The following is a 19,346-nucleotide window of genomic DNA, read 5'->3' as shown; positions in this document are numbered from 1 at the left end:
ACACCTACAGCCCACAGCCRGTGCCAAGACGGCTGAGCACCAGCAGGTCAAGAGCCTGGTGAATGTCCTGGAAGCAGGGATCATCCCAKATGGTCACCAAGATTGATCATCTTTCAAAGGAGCCACTGCTCAATGTATGCTCCCCATACTACATGGTGTTACAAAGTTCGGTATCCTACACGCTAGTACCTAAATGATCTTTAGCYGTCTTCATCTCTTTTGTGGATATCTACAGCATCCACAAGTCTTGTATCGTCTGCCCATGCTGCTGTGTGCTTACAGCAAACAATAGTGGAGAATCTCTGTAGAGCCAAAGAAATGTGACAGAAAAAGGGAATATCTACTAAGAATAAAGGATAGCAGAGAAAAAATACCTTAYCTTTTCCTGCCAAAAGGCATCTTCCTGAAATCAGGTTATTTGGGCTGTGATTTTTCAGACTGTACMAGGCCAGCTTGCTACCCAGATGAGAGACGTAACAAAACTACCCTGCAGTCCCTAGAAGCTCAGGGTAATGGAGAAGTGGGACTCTTCCATCAGGTCAGGACCAAATAGAGGTCCCCCCATTAATGTTTTGTTTTATTTTAAACCTGTTTGCTCAGGTACCACCAGCAACACCAGGCACCACACTGACTGCAGGCGCAACCCTAGCCTTGTCCTCAGGATTCATGCATACCCCCCTCCTCCTCTAAACTCTTTGACACTCTTTACTCTCACAAAGCAGAGCTTACACCCCMTACTGACTGCTTCCTCCCCCATCCCAAACCATTCTGCCTCTCAAATCCAGGAGAGAACTGGCAGATGAGAGGCCAGTCTGAGCACATCACAACAATTTTGAGAGAACAGCAGACAAACTAAAATTATCAACCCAGTCTCATCCCTCCACCATCAGCTAGGAAGCATTCACTGCCTGCACCCTGACTTGCTTCTGGGGATCGGGGGAGCGTAAGTAGTTCCCAAACCACTGGCAGCAGGCTGCTGTTTGGGAACCTCTGACTAAGCTGAGTTAAGCTTCTGCTGCTACACGCTCACTGGAGATGCTACAAGAACGTGCAGGGTGGGGGTCCTCTTCTCACTCATCCCTAGATTGCAGCCTGGGGAAGTTTTCAACAACTCATGCAGACTTCTTCACTGCTGCCTTCCTCGTGCTTAAGAACTGCTCAGCTCCACCTGGCACTGTGGCCACCCCAAGTAGTCAAAACAAAAATGTTGCTGTTACCATAAGCATGCCGAGAAGCACCAAGCACAGGATCATGTGCAGAACACCGATCTGCAGTGCTGTGCAGAACACTGCCCAGAGCCCAGAGGAAATGCCCCAAGGTACCATTTTTGGTTACAAACAGCCGGGAGACAGTCTGCACTTTGAAGAGCCTGTGGACAACAGTGCTGCTTTCCTTAGTAGAGCCATGCACACTGCACAGCAGTTTGCAGTGAATTGAAGACAAACTAGAGTTATGGAAGGGCCACACAGGAGTTTTAAAGGGTTCTCAGGTACCAACTCCTCCATCACTCCAGGCAGCCATTCAAGGTGGATGCCCCACGGGCTCCATATCCTCATAGGTAGGGAGTCAGCCATGTTCTGTTGATCTTCAAAGGGGCTAGGAGCTGCTGTGCAGCAAGCACATCGGCCTCTTGCTCTTCAATCTGCACATTCCCTTTTCATTTTGGGACAGAATCTGACAAGTCAGCTTCTGGGGAAGGGGGAATTTGAACAAGCGACCCAAATAAAACCACTAAAAAAATGCTGCCAAAAGGCCATAGTTCTGGGTCTCAGTCAGTTAGGCAAAATCCAGTCCAGAGACACACCCACACGGAGTTTGGGGCTAGCTGGGTACCAAGTTGCTGTATTGCAGCTCCTGACACACACACTCTTCTCCTCCTCCCCTACTTTCTCGCAGGTTAGGGTTTCTACTTGGGATCAAGAAGAAACAAGCAGTTTATCATGCAACCAAAAACCTGCTATCCACCTCCCATTCCAACACATGTAAAGGAATGACTTCAGCTGCTGAACTTACTGTAGAAAGAGCTGTGCTCGTGACTCTAATCAATGCTTCTAAGTTGCCTAGTTACACAACAGCTACAGAGAGAGGCAAAAGGGCCAGATCTCTTATTAAATACAGAGTGTTTATCTKTTTGATGAAATATATAGAATTTAGCTTTCCAGCATGTGAACTTTACACACTAGAACATTCCCTTGGGGACTGCTTGTCTGTATGGATCAAAGCAAGCTTTCACTATAAAGACGACTTGTGCCTAGGAGAAAACAGCATTTGCCTCCGATTTCTTCATACAGAAAAAAATCTCTCTGCATAAAGAATTCAAATTAATCAGAGCCCACAGCCAAAAGCAGCAAGAGCACCTTTCAAAGGCCCTGCACAGACAGAGGCTATTAAATAACTAAAGGAATATCCAAGGGCCTCTGTCTCTGCTATGCAAGTTTTAGTGAAAACAGCCATGCAGAGCGCTACACATTTTATTTGTATTTCATTTGGTGAACCAACTATTCAAATTTCCATGTGCAGACAGAATACATAATCTCTTTCAGTGTCAGGTCCACTGTCAGCTTAAATGACTGTGGCAGGAAGCCTGCAGTGAGCATAGCCAGCACTCCAAAACAAACAAGGAAATGAGATTTAATAAAACATTCCAGTACACCCATATGTGCATCAGCAACACAAACAATACGGCCCTGCAAAGGACAACAGCTAGCAGAGCAAAACTGATCTATTTTCACTGTGTCTTCACTTTATAAYGAGGAAAAAGGTTGGCACCATTACTATACGGAGGAAGAGTGCCTCTTTCATCTGAGGAGCACATGAAGAAGAAGATCTTTTTGTAAGAACGGACAGTGAAACTCCTCTCTCTCGTATCATGTTTATCATTAGCTCCTGATCCACTTGGATTGCTCACATCTTCAGAGTGCTTTGCTGAGTTTTAAACTCTTCCAGCTTCAGGACTGCGTTGCACTTTTGCCCCCGAGGAAACAACCACTGCTGTCATGTTGCAACTAAGAAATCCTTCCTGCAAGTCAGCAAGATACCTGTAGCTGGGAAACCCCTGGGGGCTCTCACAGGTAGTAGTACAGATCAAGACTTTTACCAGAGAAGAAAAGGATACGTTCATAGACACACACACAAAAAGAATATGAACATATTTTTTGGAAGAGGCTGCAAAGGTAAGAACATACCTGTCTCTGAAAACAGAGAAATCTAAGCGTATGAGCACATGAACCCACTCTGCAGAGAAAGGCAGGCTCTGAGCTTTAGGCCCTTCAATTATTCTATGGGAACGGCAAAGGAGTAGTGAGCCCTGCAACAGAAGTGTGATGSAGAGGATTCATTTATCTGGGGAAAACTACATGCTTATGGGCAGTTGCTACCCAGCAGCCAGTGTACAGCTCATACACCTGCATGTTACAACAGAGATTCTTACACTGCTAAGTTAGGACCATCCTGCTCACCCATCACCCAATCCTTGGGCACACATCACCTCTCTGGCCAGCCCTAAACCTCTGCACCCCTGAACCCTTCAAGCACAACACAGGCAACCATTCATTAAACCCCCATCCCTAAAGCATCCTTCGGATTCAACAGCCCAGGCTCTGTCTCAACGTATCTCCTGCTGAGGACCTCATCTCTGCCTAGCTGGCCCCCAGCAGCACAGCCACAAGTCTCCAGAGCCCCTTCACCCCAAATGCCATCAGAGCTTCCCTTCACGAGCCTCCATCACTGTGTTTGCTCCCCATATCTCCCCCAAGGAGCTACCTCTCCATCTCACAGCCCAGCACCCCTGAGCCTGCTCCCTAGTCCTCCTTGGCCAAGTCTGCTGAATCAGCCGGCGCTGGTAACGTAATGTCCTCACCCCTCTTTCATTCGATACAGCCAAACTCTTCCTGCACCTGCTGATCGCCTCTACCGCAGGCACAGAGCTGCCTCTCTGGCTAATCTTAAAACCCAGCCAGCATCACACTTTCTGACCAGAAATTTCTCTCCATTGGTAGCACCATTCCGAGGCTCTTGGGCAGTGCTTTGCCTYGGTGACCCTGAGCAATACAAGGCTTGGCCTCACAGGTGAGCAATCAAGCAGTTACTGCGGAGTCTGCAACCAGGCTCTTCTCTGCTTTCTACTCAGCTGAAGGGAGGCTGAAACCAAAGAAAAGACTAACACTTGCACAAGGACAAACCAAGCTCCTCCGAGCCCRTCAGATTTCAGACTAATCCCAACAGCACGGCCACTGGTCACCGAAGATGCAAGCAGATCCTCAGGGAAGGCTCTGTGTTAAAGCATGTTGACAGGGCGCGTGCTGAATGCGACGGAGGGTAATGAGCATCTCGAGCTGTTCGGAGGCAGGTCACCTCCAATTCGGCACCGTTAAAAAGACTCTGCACATATGCAGAACTCTGGTCTCTTTTCTACTTCACGTAACACATCAGCAGCTCCTCCAAGACCTAACATGTTTTATTTTAAAGTCTTTAGGCTTAACACAGGGCAAACGATATTCAAATGCCCAGAGTAGCAGATACCTGTCTCTGCAGATATCTGCACCAGCACCAGGCAGTGCTGGGTACTTGCACGAGGCAGGAGGCTATGGAGGCGAAGGCAGCTGCACCATCATCAGCAGTTGCACATTTGCTTTCTCCACACTTGGCTGATCAGCTACGATCGAACAACGGCGGTGATGCAGCTAATGGCGAAACTCAGAGCTGAGCAGCTCAGGGCAAGAGGCAGACAGCGGTTGCATGTGCGGTATTCCCAAGATCTTGGCTGGGAAACAGGAGAGCTAAATAAACCTCCCAGCGCAACTACCTGGGACGGTCTGCCGAATGCTCCTTTGAGACAGGTTAGTATAGGCAGCACAGGCCTATACTGATAAAAGCCACCAGCTTTTCATTGGAGCCCAAGCAATTCTGCCAGGAAGCTTCCCTCTTGCAGAGAGGAACGCTTCCCTTTGGTCACCGGGACCGGTTAATCCTAAAGACAGGCACATAACAAGCAAGTCCATGGGAGCATTGCAGTTCTCGGATGAACAGAGGCTCTACAACAAGCTATGCCTCTATGCCACCGGAGAGCCCCCTCTCCTCCTCCCGCTCCAAATTTCACAAAGCTAACTGTATTCCAAGCAGGAATTTCACATAAGCAGGAACGCTGATACTATCGGGATCGTGAGGCAGGTCTTTCAGCAGAGAAGCAAGACTAACTTGTTTAGCACTTTCAAGGAGCCATGCTGTAGGCTGGGTACTAGGAGGAAATTTCTGCTTTTGACAATAATCCAGAAAGTTTCTCCTGTTTTAGGAATTAGCATGTATTTAAAAGAGTGGAAAAAAAAARGGGGGGGTATTTTGTTTTAAAGAAAGTTGTCTTCCCAATCAAGTGCTGGATTCTGCATTTGAAAAAGGTTTGAATTTTTAATTTGTATACAGTATATAGAACAGCTGTTGCACATGCTTGATCCTTGAATGTAGATGTTACTGCTGAAATAAATAATTGAGAAAACGAAAAAACTACCAGCCCAGGCAGAGTGATGATACATTCCAATTAACGCACTAAAAATGCAGCCCTCTCCATTTAGAGCTCTAAGAATGCAGCCCAGATTTTTTTTTTCCACTAGAACTTGAAAAGAATAAATCAAAGTAATTATAGCACTGCCCTTTCAGAATTGCTTTGCAAAGCTGAAATCAGAGCTTCAAAAGGTTTTTACTAGCAGCCAGCAAATCCAGAGAAGCCTACTTCAGGCAGCTGCACTAGCCCCAAGACGTGCTTCGTGAGCCACTTCCACATGGAAAAATAGCCTGGGTTGAGTTAAAGCAGCTTATAAAGTCTATATTTGTATCTCACTTCCCCCAGCCCTCATTACCTACCACATCTGCATGAAATCAGGATCACGCCTTCCAAAAAGTTCACTGGCTACTGGTGCAGACCCCTGCATCCCATATTTATATAACATTTTTTGTCCAAAAACTTCAGAGCAGAGACGGTTAGATCATCGTTCCTATATTATGGGGAAAATGAAGTAGGGTTTACGAAGTAAAAGGCCAAGTGATGGAAGCAAGAGCAGAATCCGAGCTTCCAACATAAAGGCTTACCGCACTCACGGGGATTGCTGCCACCCTAAAAGAGCAGCACAGTATCGTCAAGCATATTTAGACAGCAAGGTAACGACTGCTGACTACAGATCCTGGTTTCATGCTGAGGTAGTCAGGGTTCATGAACAAAGGCTTCTTCTCAGCCAGCTGAGCAGAGATTCATGTCAATGAACCATGGACAGGGTGGATAAAACACTGCTTATTTTAAAAATACTTTTCTTTGAAGTTAAAAGTTATGTTAACCTTCAATAACTTAATCTAGGAATTGTTCAAATTAATTTTAAAAAGTACTCAGGTAGTTCATGTTTGCTGCATAAGCTTTACAGAACAGACAACAAAACTGGTGACAAACACTGGCTCAGTGCATGGCACCACATTTCAGTAAACTACACTCTTACGTGAAGCCTTTTCCTCTTCCAATCAACAAATAGAGCTCTGAGAGGAGAGAGCTACTAGTTGCAAAAGATTGAAAACATATTGTGTCCAGAAACAATTAGTTCTATTCAATAGCTATAATGTTTCCATTAAATAATCAAAGGCAAAGCTTGTCCTAATAGTCTCTAAAGAGTCCAATACAGTGTAGTTTAACAAACATTATTAAACTGCTGGTCTTGGGCTTTTTGATTGTATTTCAGTCTCAATACAGTTTGGTTCAAGATACAGATTTAAAGAAATTAATCTTAAAAGAAATATTTTTGTCATTATAATTAAATGCAAAACTAGGAGTCTGAATAAATACATTTTAAACTAAATGCATATTTTTGTAGAGTTACACTCTTCGCAGAAAGAAGTACAGTTTGATATGAAGCTATACTGAGCTGTCAATTGAGATGTTTAGTTGCTACCAACAAGGGACAAAAATTCTCCTTCAAGATAAGCTAAAAAGCAAATACGCCAAACAAGATTAAGTCAATGATTTAAAACAAAACTTGCTGATTTAAGCCAGAGCTGAAGACTGGCAATGTAAGTACATCCACCCTGGCCAGAGCCTCTCCATTCTCTCCATTAGCCCATAGATGGTTTCCTTTTTAGGTCAAAGACAAGGAATGCTCTGCAGGGCAGCACAAGGAAAACTGGCTACCTGTCCATATTGTACCTGTATTAGGAAAAGAGGACTTCAATCTCCAAGGCTGCCATTCCAACACCTTCACTAGCACTAAATTCACAGGAAACCTACRGACCTAAGAGACAGAACATGGAAACTTTATCAAGATTTCTATGGCATCCTCCTCCATACAGCCCTGCTCAAGAAAAATTGAACCAAAATAGGAAGGGTTTTCAAAGTTTATCAACAGATATTTTTCAACTGTTTAAAAGGAGACAATTTATTACCTCCCGCAAAGACCAGAGATTTCAACAGAGAAAGCGATGAGCCTAATCCAAAATCCTGGATCAGGGTTTGCAGAAATGCTCACCTGGATGGGAATACTGAGTTTGTCTCATTTCTAAAACTAAACTATTTATTGATCATTACTGGGATGTTTCTACTTTGCCTAAAACTCACAAGTCATTTTATGATTTGTTATATGTATTTTCTCCCTGATGAAACCTCTGCAGATCATTTAAAGAGCAAGTTTGCCCTGATATYAAGAGCACCACTGCAGAAGTACTCAGTATTATTTGCACAAAGCTGCTGATCAGCCAAAAATTTGTATTAAGGAACTYCAAGAGCTTCTGCAGTCTGAAAGTTCACTTACCCAGAGAACAAAAAAAATCTTTATTTTCATAGTCACTAGAAGCCTGCAGTTATGTACCAACAGCTCACGTGTGTGCCTGATTCTCCTGGGAAACAGTAAGTTTCAGGTACCCTAACTCTTAATACAGAGAGGAAACCTTTTGTAGTCTTAAGGGATATAATGCTGATTGCAACAGCTTAAATGTGCTGATTTAGACAGAACTGTATGATAGGTTTTGAAATCTGTCTGGATGCACTATTAGCATAGTTGAGGAAGACTCGGATCCCATCGATCACACTTTGACCATTCTTCCCACAGTTAAACAAAGATTAATGTGTAGCAGGCAGGAAACAAGCAGACAAGGCTTCTAGGCAGTAAATCCTTCYGAGAGTCATCTCACAAAACAGCCTGTACTGAGATGGTCGTTTACCTCAGAAGGGGCTTTGGGTTGGCAACAATTCCGCACAGAGTCACTACGTAAATCTCAAACTGGAACTTCACTTTGCTGGCCCATGCTCCCACCACAGGGAACACACAGAAATCCAGTGAATTAGGTGATGTGGAAAAAACAAAGGTGATATTGGGGTTTGCTTTTAGCTTCATCTCTCTGATGTGATATCATCTCACAGAGAAAGCATACAGCTTTGAGTTCCTCTCCTTTATTGCACATAGAATGACTTCCCTACATACACAGAAAAAAAAAAGAAAAAAAGAAAAAAAAAACAGGAAACAGGAGAGGAAAGTGGCTATACTGGAGAGGGAAGTGAAGGTAAGTCAAAGTTATCAGAATATAAAAAGCAGAAAATGATTTTCTTCTCCACCATCTGTCGCAGCACTACCTTCAGGGGTGATWAGTGACAGACGTTTCAGAAAGGGAGTTCACCTGAGAATGCTTGTGCCCCTCCAAGTGCCCGCAAGCCCCAGACTTACACTGCCATGCCTCCRACAAACTCTTCTGTAGCTTGGCAGTAGATTGTGATGGCAACGCGGGCATCTGCATCAAATGTGAACTCCAGGCTGTACAAGACTTTCTGCTTCCCGTTMTCCTCAGTAGGGCTGTCAACATCATCTTTATACCTGAAAGACAATGCCAGAGAATCAGAACACATATTTATCAGATATTTATTAGTCATCAAGTTCACTCTGAAAGTTGGGGCAAGAGTACTCCCTTCAATCTAAAGTGTTCTAGGCAAGACATCATGGGCTTTCACAATACCCAGGAGATTTCTGTCCCTCCCACTGAAGAAGGTTCTTCCAAAATYTGTCTGAAATTATGAAAGTAAACGACACAGCAATGCTGTTGAGGTCTCACCCTGTCTTGCAGRGCCAGGTCATGGAAAGAGCCAAGAAGCTGAACTCTCAAATGTTGATCCTCTAGGAGGGGAAGCATTCTCCCTCCCTTTAGGTGTTCGCATTATGTTCAGTATGTAAGTTAGAAACAATCCTGCATGGGCCTGGAAAATTCAAAGCCTGTTTTCTTTTTTTTTTAAGCTATACAAATGAAATAGTGAGGAATTTCAGGTGCATGACAGGCAAAACGTAAGGCACCTAATCCAAAGAACTCCAAAAGCTCACCAAAAGTTACCTCCAGTATTATATGGAAGATGATATTCAGATCAGAAAGCACTCTAATATAGGGATTTCAAATACCTTTGTTTACCCATAWACCTATACAAACCATCAACCAAACACTTGATGCTGCTAATGGCTGAAGCATGCACACATTTATTTATAATATAAAAACTAACACACTTAAATGTGTAACAGAGGCATGATAACCAGGAGAAGAATGAATCTACCAGGTTTTTCAATGAGCATAAAGGAGTGGTAACTTGGATTTAGGCTACTGGACAGCTGGATCYCACCATGTGATAGCTCATGACCACTGCACAGTATTACATTTTCTCTCCATTTCCTGGAAAAAGGCAAGCAACAAATCCAGTGAGAGAAGCAGAGTGAGACAACGGCAGTGAGCCGTTGGATAAGCAGTGAATTATGGAGTGCCAAGAGTGACCGAGGGGACAGGCAAATCCTGGAACGAGCAACCAGCACGGTGTACCATGAGAAGCGCTCCCTGCGTGGAAGCACTCCGTGACAGATAGGAAGGACACGATACAACGGCAGAGCAGAAGCAGATTCTCTTATGTAAATTCAAATCCCTCTCTAATCCTATAACTATGGATACTACAGCTCATGTCCTGCACGGGACTGGTGAATGCAGCAGGTTGCCTTTCAACAGTGCACAGTGACACTGGATTTGCAGCCCAGGCCCAGTCTAACACATCTTCCAGYGTTCCCTTAATTGCCAGGAGTCCTGGGTCAAAGCCAGACAGCTAAACTATTCAGAAGAAAGCCTGGCACCATCTCCCACTTCACAGTAYCAGTAAGCCTCTCCCTTCATTAAACAGCCTCAAGCAACTAGCTGTGCTATTGAAAACACTCAGAAATGAGCTGGGCATACCTCTACAATTCAAACTAAAAATTGTCATGGGAACTCATATTTGCCAGTTCACCAAGACGCAGTAGCTGCTGCCTAGCTGAGAGGGTTACAGCATGAATTCTGCTTAACAATGCACTGGATGAGAATGAAATGTTCAGCCTCAGTGATTCAATATAGAAGGCGCAAAATAAAGTTTAAGAACAGCATAATCAAATACTTACCATACATACTTGTACTAGTCTAGCCTTAGYGAATTGCTATCACTATGGCGCACACTCACATTTCCGTTTGGAGGACTCTCCAAGACCTCCAAACATGCCAGCAGCTCACCTAGGTCAGAACAGTAAATCAAGCTCAAATGAACCCAGCATGCCAGGATAAAATAAAAAAAAAAATCCAGAAGCTGACTCTCTAAGCAACTGCAGCAACCCGTGTACAATAGCCAGACTAGAACAAGACGGCATTTTCACACACAGGGTAGCGGTGCTTGAAAACATGAAACGCTCTAGCCAGCTTGGCAGGTTTTCCTAAAGAACATTGGTGTAATCTCAGCATTTCATGAAGGACTGACCCAAGGAGACAGAAGGCAACAAGCCATTCGAGGGTTATTTGGGCCCATAGGAAGCAGCAATATCAACTTCTGCAAATTATCTCTTGCCACACTGGCCTCCATTGACCTGGGGCAGGCAGYGAAGGACAAGGGGAGCAGAAGCTCCAGATCACCATACACTTGCCACTTCCTTTCAAAGTAGGACAAGGAAGAACCAGCACCCACTCCGGACAGGCACAGATGAAGGTCAATTCATAGATCTATATTTGTTGCATATAGGCAGGTATCAAAATAGAGATGTCTGGCCTATACATGAGTCACAGCTCAGCAACTTTGCACTGAGGGACCTAGATAACCCTAACAAGGTGGGAGACCTGGCAGAGGGCTGGTTACATAAAAACAACATGTCAACATTAAAACCATTGGTTCTTTTGTCTTTCAAGAAGATCATATAGAGCACAGAGATTCCCATGTCATTCTCCAGCTCCCAGCTTCACCTCTGGATCTCCCTGTCAGCATAGAGAACCTGCTCCCATCCTTTCAAGAAAAAAAAAGAGGTTAAACCTAGACTAGAATATATCTGGTAACTGCTGGATGGTCACAAACTTCCATGTCTGAAGTGCTTTCTACAAGCTGCATCTGCTACAGAGAAGGAAAGTTAGAGCCCTGTGTGCCTGGAGCGGCAACACTGGAGCAAGGGGCAAAGTACGTGAGTCCAAACGCTGCCAAGCACAGCAAGGCTATGTACACACCTCCCTATCGTAACAGGTCTGCTGCTGGGGGCAAATTAATATATCCGCCCTACAACGAGTTCTGGTGAGCAAAGATTGCATAGGTGGCTATGCCTGTTGGTTGCAGGATCAAGGGAAAAGCAAGGACTACTTTGATGCATACTTTGAGAGGCACAGAGACATCTCATATTCCACCTTATGGAGCAGGAATGGTGGGATTTAACTTCAGGGGAGCAGCAAGACACAGCCGCACACTTTGCACTCCTTCCATCRTTGCAACGGACGTGGCAGGTGAGGAGGTGCTTCAGGAGTTGACCGGAGCTCCTCTGTGTCCAGCTGCACTTGATGTTTACAGTGCACATTTAGTGAAGCCTTACAGTGCTGAGAAGTGGCCACAGACACCTGCACAAATCTGGCACTCGGTGACTGTGCTAGGCGTGCCTTTTGGTCACGCACACAAGTTAATCGCATAGCCGTCACTATCACACACACAGAGTAAAAAAGACTGACAACCTTTAAGAACAAATAGCTGATCCAAAGTTATGATGAGAATGCAAAGCAGGGACCTGAGGCCACTTGGTCTGATATTAATTCTTGGTAAAACAACAATAAATAAAAAGTTCTGGTATTTCCAAAGAATTAAAAGATAAAAGTTATAATTAACAGCAGCCACGATAATTTTACAGAAATAAATCTAGATGAACCTGATTTCATCCTTTGAAGAGACTAAAAAGTCTGACCAATAGCTTAGCAGACACATAAAAAAATTTTAAGTATCGCTCAACTTCCTATCAAGAGATATTTGGGTAAATGCATTACAACAGTGCTAGGGCAGACAAYAAATGAGGTAAGAATTAGCTGATATCTCATTCAACATTCAGTTTGGGGGGAATCCTCATCAACTTTCCTAGCTGGAGGCTCTTCAAAGATCCATATGCAGTTTAACACTATTCAGCACCACAGAGCAGGTGGTCCCAGCATCTCTACCATCACCATCATCACTGCCTCCACCATGGGACGAATCATTCCACAGACCAAGGTCAGCCCTGTTGTGCTGAAGAACAGGGCCCAGTGAGGAAAGAGGAAGGACAGCTCTTTTCTCGCTCACAGCTGTCTCCTTTCCATTCCCCATCATCTTCTCCCCCTCAGACCTTTGTCCAAGGTACTCAATGGCCTCCCTACTCTTGGCGACACTGTTGCTACTTTGGACACATTTCCAAGCCGCTACAGTTGCTGACTCCTTCAGTATTTTTACTCCACATTCCTCTAAGTTCAAAGCTCATGCTGAGGCAGAGAGGCCAACCCACAGTGGAACTCCTCCATGAAACAAGTTGCCTCTTGAGTCGATCTTCTTCCTGCAGTTGGAAGTGCCTTCAAGGTAGGAGTAAACAGTCTGCATCAGCCCCATCAGGTACTTCAGCTTTGAAAAAAAAATCCAATCCTGGGTGAGAAGAGGGGCATAAGAGYAGCACATAGCCATCATTTTCTGTTAACGGTAACAGCAAAACTCATGCTACCCTCTAAGGTTAACATAAAGTCTCATCCTGGCAAGAAATCAAGCTCTCACACAAGTCATCAAAGATTCAGAACTTTAATACCAACATCCACAAGTTTATTGCTTCTCTTCAAAGCTGCTGTAAATACTCAGTATCTGGCAAAGCTCAGAAATGTATCMAGCCAGGGTAGGGCAAAGAGCACAGAAGGAAAATTTCCTCACATTCCTCCATAAATTTACACACAGGCTTTTGGGGACTTTACACCTAGCCACTAAGCTCAATGGCACTTTATCTAGGAAAGGAGGTGGTAAAATAGAACTTAATTAGTCCTAGAAAGAGTGTGCAAGCCTCAACCATCAACTGCCATTAAGTCAAACTGAAGAGGATATAAATCATCGYTCGCATGCAAAAATGGAGAAAGGGGAAAAGCCTCTAGTCCAGAAAGACAAAAAAGCACAAGACTCAATGTGCCCTTGGGGACTGTCAATTAAATTTCCATTTTGGGTCAGCATCAGTAGAAAATGAAACAAAATTGTGTCGGCAGTGGTGTCATCAGCACTAACACAGCACAAGCAGCCAGGTCATGAGGCAGAGAAAGAGCTGACAGTACTGGGATTTACCRGAACGCAAACCTAGACACCATCAGGATGCATGGACACTATGTTCCCAACAGTCCAGCTTTACAGCTCTGCTTGGGAGTACAGGACATGAAATCACAGAGAGCAGAACAGCAGAGCTGTGCATACTAAAACCCACTCACCCCTGTATTCACAACAAACCCTTTCCCAATGAAAAAGCCACTTCCCATCGGGCTTGAGAGAGCACTGTTTACGTGGATTTTTGAAAGGAGACAGAAATATCCTTTCCACCGCAAGTCTGGGAAGAAAGCATGATTTTTTTTCTAGAGAAGTAACGCATCTGTTATCTTAAAAAGCCAGGCAGCATTCAGAACAGTTTACTGAAGCTCACTTCTGAAGAGGCTCTTCCTTCCCTCTTTTCCTGTTCAATTGGTCTTAAAATCACAGTTATTGCTCATTTTTTTAAAAAAATAATAAATTTTCAAACAAAAATCAAACTGAATTTCAAGTGTTTATAACTCAAATTACTCACATTATGCCATGCTCACAGAACCACCTTGGCCAAGAGTGGAAGCTGGCTCCCTGCCAGTACTCCAACTCTGCACACAGATTCAGAGAGAGACTCAAGGATCTTGGAGAAACACTCTGCCTGGACATCTGCCCAGCTGCTCAGACCAAAACAAAGCACTCTATGCTATGCTGGGCCCCTGTGTTTCAGGCATCTCTTTAGAAGAGGGCAGCTCAACTGTTAGCCATTGCATTTAACCCATAACTCACGTTTTTGCTAGTGTTGTTTTAGATCCCAGTGTAAAGCARTGAAAGGTAACAGATCTCCAAGATTATCCAGACCTCCTTCCTCCATGCATGGAGCACAGGCCATCTAAACACACGCGTAACAGCAAGGATCACACTGCATCTTGGCAGCAGGAGAAACTCGATGCAGYTTCACTCAAGACCAGTCTTTCTGGCCTGAGATTTGCACCAAAATCAGCTACTTTGACTTCTCCTTCCACAAGGATGTAGAAAGGATTTTGTCTGTAGGGTTTATTGACCTAATACCTTCCACTCATGCTAATGATTCTATGCAAGACTCAAGACCATAGTTTCGTTTACTGCTCTAGTCTGTTCTATAGAGACAGAAATGTCACTGGCCCTGTTTGGAAATACAGATTGCCCAGATCTAGGGAAAAGCAGCACATGAACTACCTGAAAGCTCCAATCACATGGGAACACTGAATCCTCTGAATATATCTAGTAACAAGGATCTGGGACTCAGGTATTTCTCAAACAACTTACCAAATTCATAGTTTGTCTTTGGATGCCAGATCACTGGGTTGGGCAGAGGGAAAAAAAAAGAAAGAAAAAGAGAGAGAGAGACAGACAGACAGAGAAAATGAGAATTCAGGCAATAATGGTACCTCACAAGACGGAGAGAATCTTTGCGGATATTCACCAAACTTCTTAGTGTCTTCACAGGCTCATGTGGAGCTGGAGTTACATAGGGAAACTGGAACAAAAAGGCAAATAGTAGTCTCATTATACCAAAGGCATAAAAGGTATATAAAGGTATAAAAACAGCTTGCAGCATGTTACCTTACACACAATCTACCAAATCAAGAAACACCCACCTACCTTTAAATGTGCTCATTTAAGAGCAACTGCAAGCAACAATAATAGAAAATTCTGTTCACAATAAATCGAGTGGGTTTCGGAGTGCAAATCCTGCTCTGGTCTAGCAACAGTTCATATTGGGAGCACATACTTTAAGAAGGGGCACGTGCTCTTTTCACAACACTCTGAATTTTCAGCCCAAAAAGCCAGGCTCTCACAAGTTTTACTTCCAATAAAGAAATCACATCCAGCTTTAACAGAAGAAATGCAGCTCTTTCAAGTGTGTTACAGTATGCAACAGTGACCTGACTGTTAATCAGCATGTGGAAGCTCTGAGTTCCCGGAGGAAATCTCTTCTATTCTGAAACAATGGGAAAAATGTTCTGGAAAATAAAAACAAAACAAAACAAAGCAGGGAGCTCATTCTATTCTACAACTAGAGACCTTCCCTCACAGATTTTTCTTTAAGCAAAGGCTGATCAACACTTAAGACTGTCCGTAACCCTCTGTACCAGTCACAGATTCTCCACAGGGAAATGCAAAGGGAACTGCTTACTCTGGCAACTGTAACATTTGCAACTGCAGAGCTGCCACTGGCTCTCCCACCTRCTCAGGAAAATCCCTAGCTGACACATCCATTCACACAACTGCCAAGTTCGGTAGGTGCTCCGACCAGAAACACAGCCATGCTACAAGTCATAGCAACAGCACGACACAAAGATACAGAGCTACAGACAAGCTTTCAGGCAGAAGGCTACTCCGAATGCAACCGGCAACAGTGCCACCTCGCAGTCTGGTTAGAGTTGGGCTCCTTCAAACGTGAATCCACTAGGAGCTTTATAGCAGTTCTGCACAAACATGACTAACMCAGAGCAGAAGCATCATGGACAACCAATATACATGCCTCTTTATAAAAGGGAAACCTACCAAACAGATTAATGAAATGCTGCTGCAGCTGGGCTTTGGGGTAGTGCTAGGATATAACCCTTCACCATTGCCCTCTCAGGTTACACAAACATATTGTTAGTGCAAGATCCAGCGGCTGAAGAAAAGCTTGCTATTTCCTGACCAACATTAGGAAGCCACAGTAGACCCCATGGTACAGCCACAGGACAGATCCATCCAAAGGCAGTGGAGAATTCATGGGRTAGCACCAGCTACTTTCTTTGCAGTTTGACTGCTCAACAGCATGGTTGTTAGCACTGCTGTACACAGAGCGATCAAGACCTCAGTTACTCCAAAGTGAGGACTTGGCCCACTTCCAGAAAGCAGTTTTGCTGCCTTGTGTTCAAGCGTCTTTTCTTGAAGATTAATCGGAGCTGCCAAAGGGCATTAACTTTACATAGGAAGGCTATGTACCACAACAGCCTCCCTCTCTCAAACCTATTTGGCAAACCTCCCACTGTGTTAATAGCGTTCTCACCCACTCCCCTCTGAAGAAATGATGAAACTCAGTGCCAGGATGTCTGCAAGAAAACCCAGGCCGAGAYGTGCAGACAATTTAACTTTGAGATCGCCAGGCGAATCCTACAGCCACAAGCACACAGGACAGTTAGGTAACAACTGCATCTTCTGCTTTCGCTAGAACGCTGGGCAGCTGGCAGCCTCATCACACCAGGGCGAAGGCAGAGAGGCCGGCTTTAAGCCACTGTCCTGCACAGGCCCTGTATGCAGCCACGGCAAAGGCTGTTTCATGAGCATCTCCATACCTCCACAGGATCATTACRCCCAGAACAATTTCCAAGTAAAGTCCTTCCTTCCTAATTTTCTTGCTTATCTGCCCTTTCTGCTGAACTGGAGCTCTCTGGATTCTCAGTTATCCTCCGCTGCAGAGTTCAGTTATGTAACTGTGGTGCTGCAAAGAGCAATGATACAGCCTGAGAATAACTCAGAGAAGAGAATATGCTCAAAAAGACTGCTTGACAACAGTTCAAACTCAAACATCAAGTCATTCTGCCTTGGTTTCCTCTAAAACAGGAATAACATTAAACTGCCTCTGAATGCTACTGGCATGAATTAATTAACATTCACGGCTTTTTTGAAGATGAGAACCATTACATCAATTTTTCTTTTTCATGTATTTGAAGCTACAGAAGCTGCTAGCTGGGAAAGCAAGCACCTCTCTCCCCTTTCCTCTCCAGCACTCTGAAAGCATCTCCAAAAAGCTTCTACCTTTTGGTCTTTCTAAGCAGTTCTGAGATGCAGCAGAAATCTAAGAGAACACTTGCATAAAACCTCAAAGCCAAAACTCTGCCCCTCATATCAGTGTTATCCCCTGTTCGTACCAAAAGAACAAGTCAATCTTTGGAGCAGGMAGCTTATCACAGCCTCATAAGACATCTGTGAGCCCAGAAGTACCCTCATGTTCCAATCAGGAAAACTAAAAAAGAAACTTTATGAGAAGCCCACCCAGCTCACAAAGCAAACAACAGCCAAGATGAAGGGGTACGCCTACAACAAGTATCAAGGTCTATTTTAACACTGCCCTAAATCCATACAGACCAATCATTTATATGGAGAACATCAAGGATTGAACATTGGCAGGAATCCAGCCAATGTGCCCAGGAGCCCTATGAAGTCCAGGGTCTGGCAGCGAACGTGGTTCCCAGTCTCCTCATCTCTGCGGCATGACTGAAACTCACTCAGCCAGGCAAGTCTCGTGCACAAAGCCCATCAGAATGAGCCCCACAGATCTGTGCTCCCAATTCCCCTCCCTCCTTCCCCCATCTCCTTTTCCTTCTGCCTTAAGTGAAAATAAGCCTAGAAAGGGATAACATTGCTTCTCAAAAAAACTCTGCTTACATTTGAATAGCTAGTGTGGCCTGCAAGCTGTGATATGGGGTGAGGGAAGGTTCCTGCACCTCACACTGGGATGACTTTCCCCAAACAGTAAGGGTCCCTTAGTTCTGTGCCCTTGTCCRGTACAAGCCTTAGAGCAAGGCTTTTGCAATAAAAACAGAAAAAAAAAGAAGTGTAAAATTGTCAGAAAGAGGAACTTGCCTGAACAGGTCTATTCCCAAGGAAGTTTAAATCCATGTTCTCCCCAAAAAGGTAGCCCTCAGGATGAGGGGTGTCAAACTTCTCGCCTCCCATAAAGAAGTGACTTGCAAAGTAGTTTCCTGGAGAAAAAAAAAAAAAAAAAAAAAAAAAAGAAACCAAAGAAATCTAAATGAGTGCATCCTAGCAAACAGCTGGTTTGTGCAGTTTTTAATTTATAGTGTAGAAGAGTGTAACATGCAGAAAATACTTGCTAGTACACTTCTTAGCTGTACTATCCAACACCACTGCCAACAGCAGAAGCAGAAAAAAATACTAGAATAAGCCAATACAGTGGAGATAAATCCCTTTTAACTTGTATTCTAGAAAGGAGACAGCAAAAAGTCAGAGTCAGTTCTTCCCAATATTGCTCTGATGGATTTTTTTCCCCTCTCTCCAGCTTCCAGCGTGAAGTCTASTCCCGTAAACACTATCTACCTGGTGAACCAGAGAAGGACACGACTTCTTTCCACTTGACAATCCCGAGTCGTGCACAGCCAGAGGGGATTTCTTCTGGGCAAAATTTGCTCTCCCTCCCCTCTTTCACTCTCATGTTGCAGGGCTGAAACCACATGAAGTCTTTACAGTGGGTGCTGGAAGCAATATGCCCAGATGCTGAATTAATTAAACATAGATTGTTCCAAGTGGAGAAACAGAGATAGYGATAAGAGATAAACCCTGAGACCGATCAAACTTCAGCTCAGAAAAGCTTCACCACRGACTTGTTTCGTTCACCTTCACGGTGATGCACTGAGGGTACAAATTTCAGGAGACTAAGCGTGCACAGGATCATTGGGATGGCAGAGTGCAGAATTAACTAGATTAACTGCAAGGTCAAATCAAATCTGTTCAGCTGTATGCAGGCACTACGGAGGTAGCTTCTTCCTAGGAACTAGCCACTTTGGAAAACGGCTCTCACATATGGATTTTACAGAGTTACAATTTCAGAGAAATAAGAATCAAGACAGAACTAAAAAGCCCCATCTAAGCCATTTCCCTTGAAGTCTCAGGGTGGGAATTATTCACATGCATACTGAAATGAGTGAGCTAAACATACATTCACTTCTCTAGGTGCAATGAACAGACAGCATAAAAGGCTTTTGTTTTTTATTGTTGGGTTGTTTTTTTTAAGACTTCCTACAGAAGC

At 44.2% G+C, this 19,346-nt stretch overlaps 1 protein-coding gene across 2 annotated transcripts in view; it reads right to left on the bottom strand.

Moving 5' to 3' along the window:
• MGRN1 (mahogunin ring finger 1) overlaps nucleotides 1-18,279 on the bottom strand; it is a 52,016-nt gene extending 33,737 nt beyond the window's left edge. For both annotated transcript variants that reach the window (XM_085307200.1, XM_085307201.1), the window contains exons 1-3: nucleotides 18,164-18,279; nucleotides 14,971-15,059; nucleotides 8,688-8,834 (exon numbers count right to left, since the gene is read on the bottom strand). In XM_085307200.1, coding sequence (XP_085163326.1) covers nucleotides 8,688-8,834; nucleotides 14,971-15,059; nucleotides 18,164-18,256 — 329 coding nt within the window. In that variant the 5' untranslated portion in view covers nucleotides 18,257-18,279. The remainder of the gene's footprint in view (nucleotides 1-8,687; nucleotides 8,835-14,970; nucleotides 15,060-18,163) is intronic.
• Between the last annotated feature and the right edge of the window lie 1,067 nt (nucleotides 18,280-19,346).

Source organism: Rhea americana, unplaced genomic scaffold (genome assembly GCF_003343005.1).
Source record: "Rhea americana isolate MKP2758 unplaced genomic scaffold, rheAme1 scaffold_255, whole genome shotgun sequence".
In the NCBI taxonomy this organism is placed as follows: domain Eukaryota; kingdom Metazoa; phylum Chordata; class Aves; order Rheiformes; family Rheidae; genus Rhea; species Rhea americana.
This window is presented reverse-complemented; position numbering and strand designations above follow the sequence as displayed.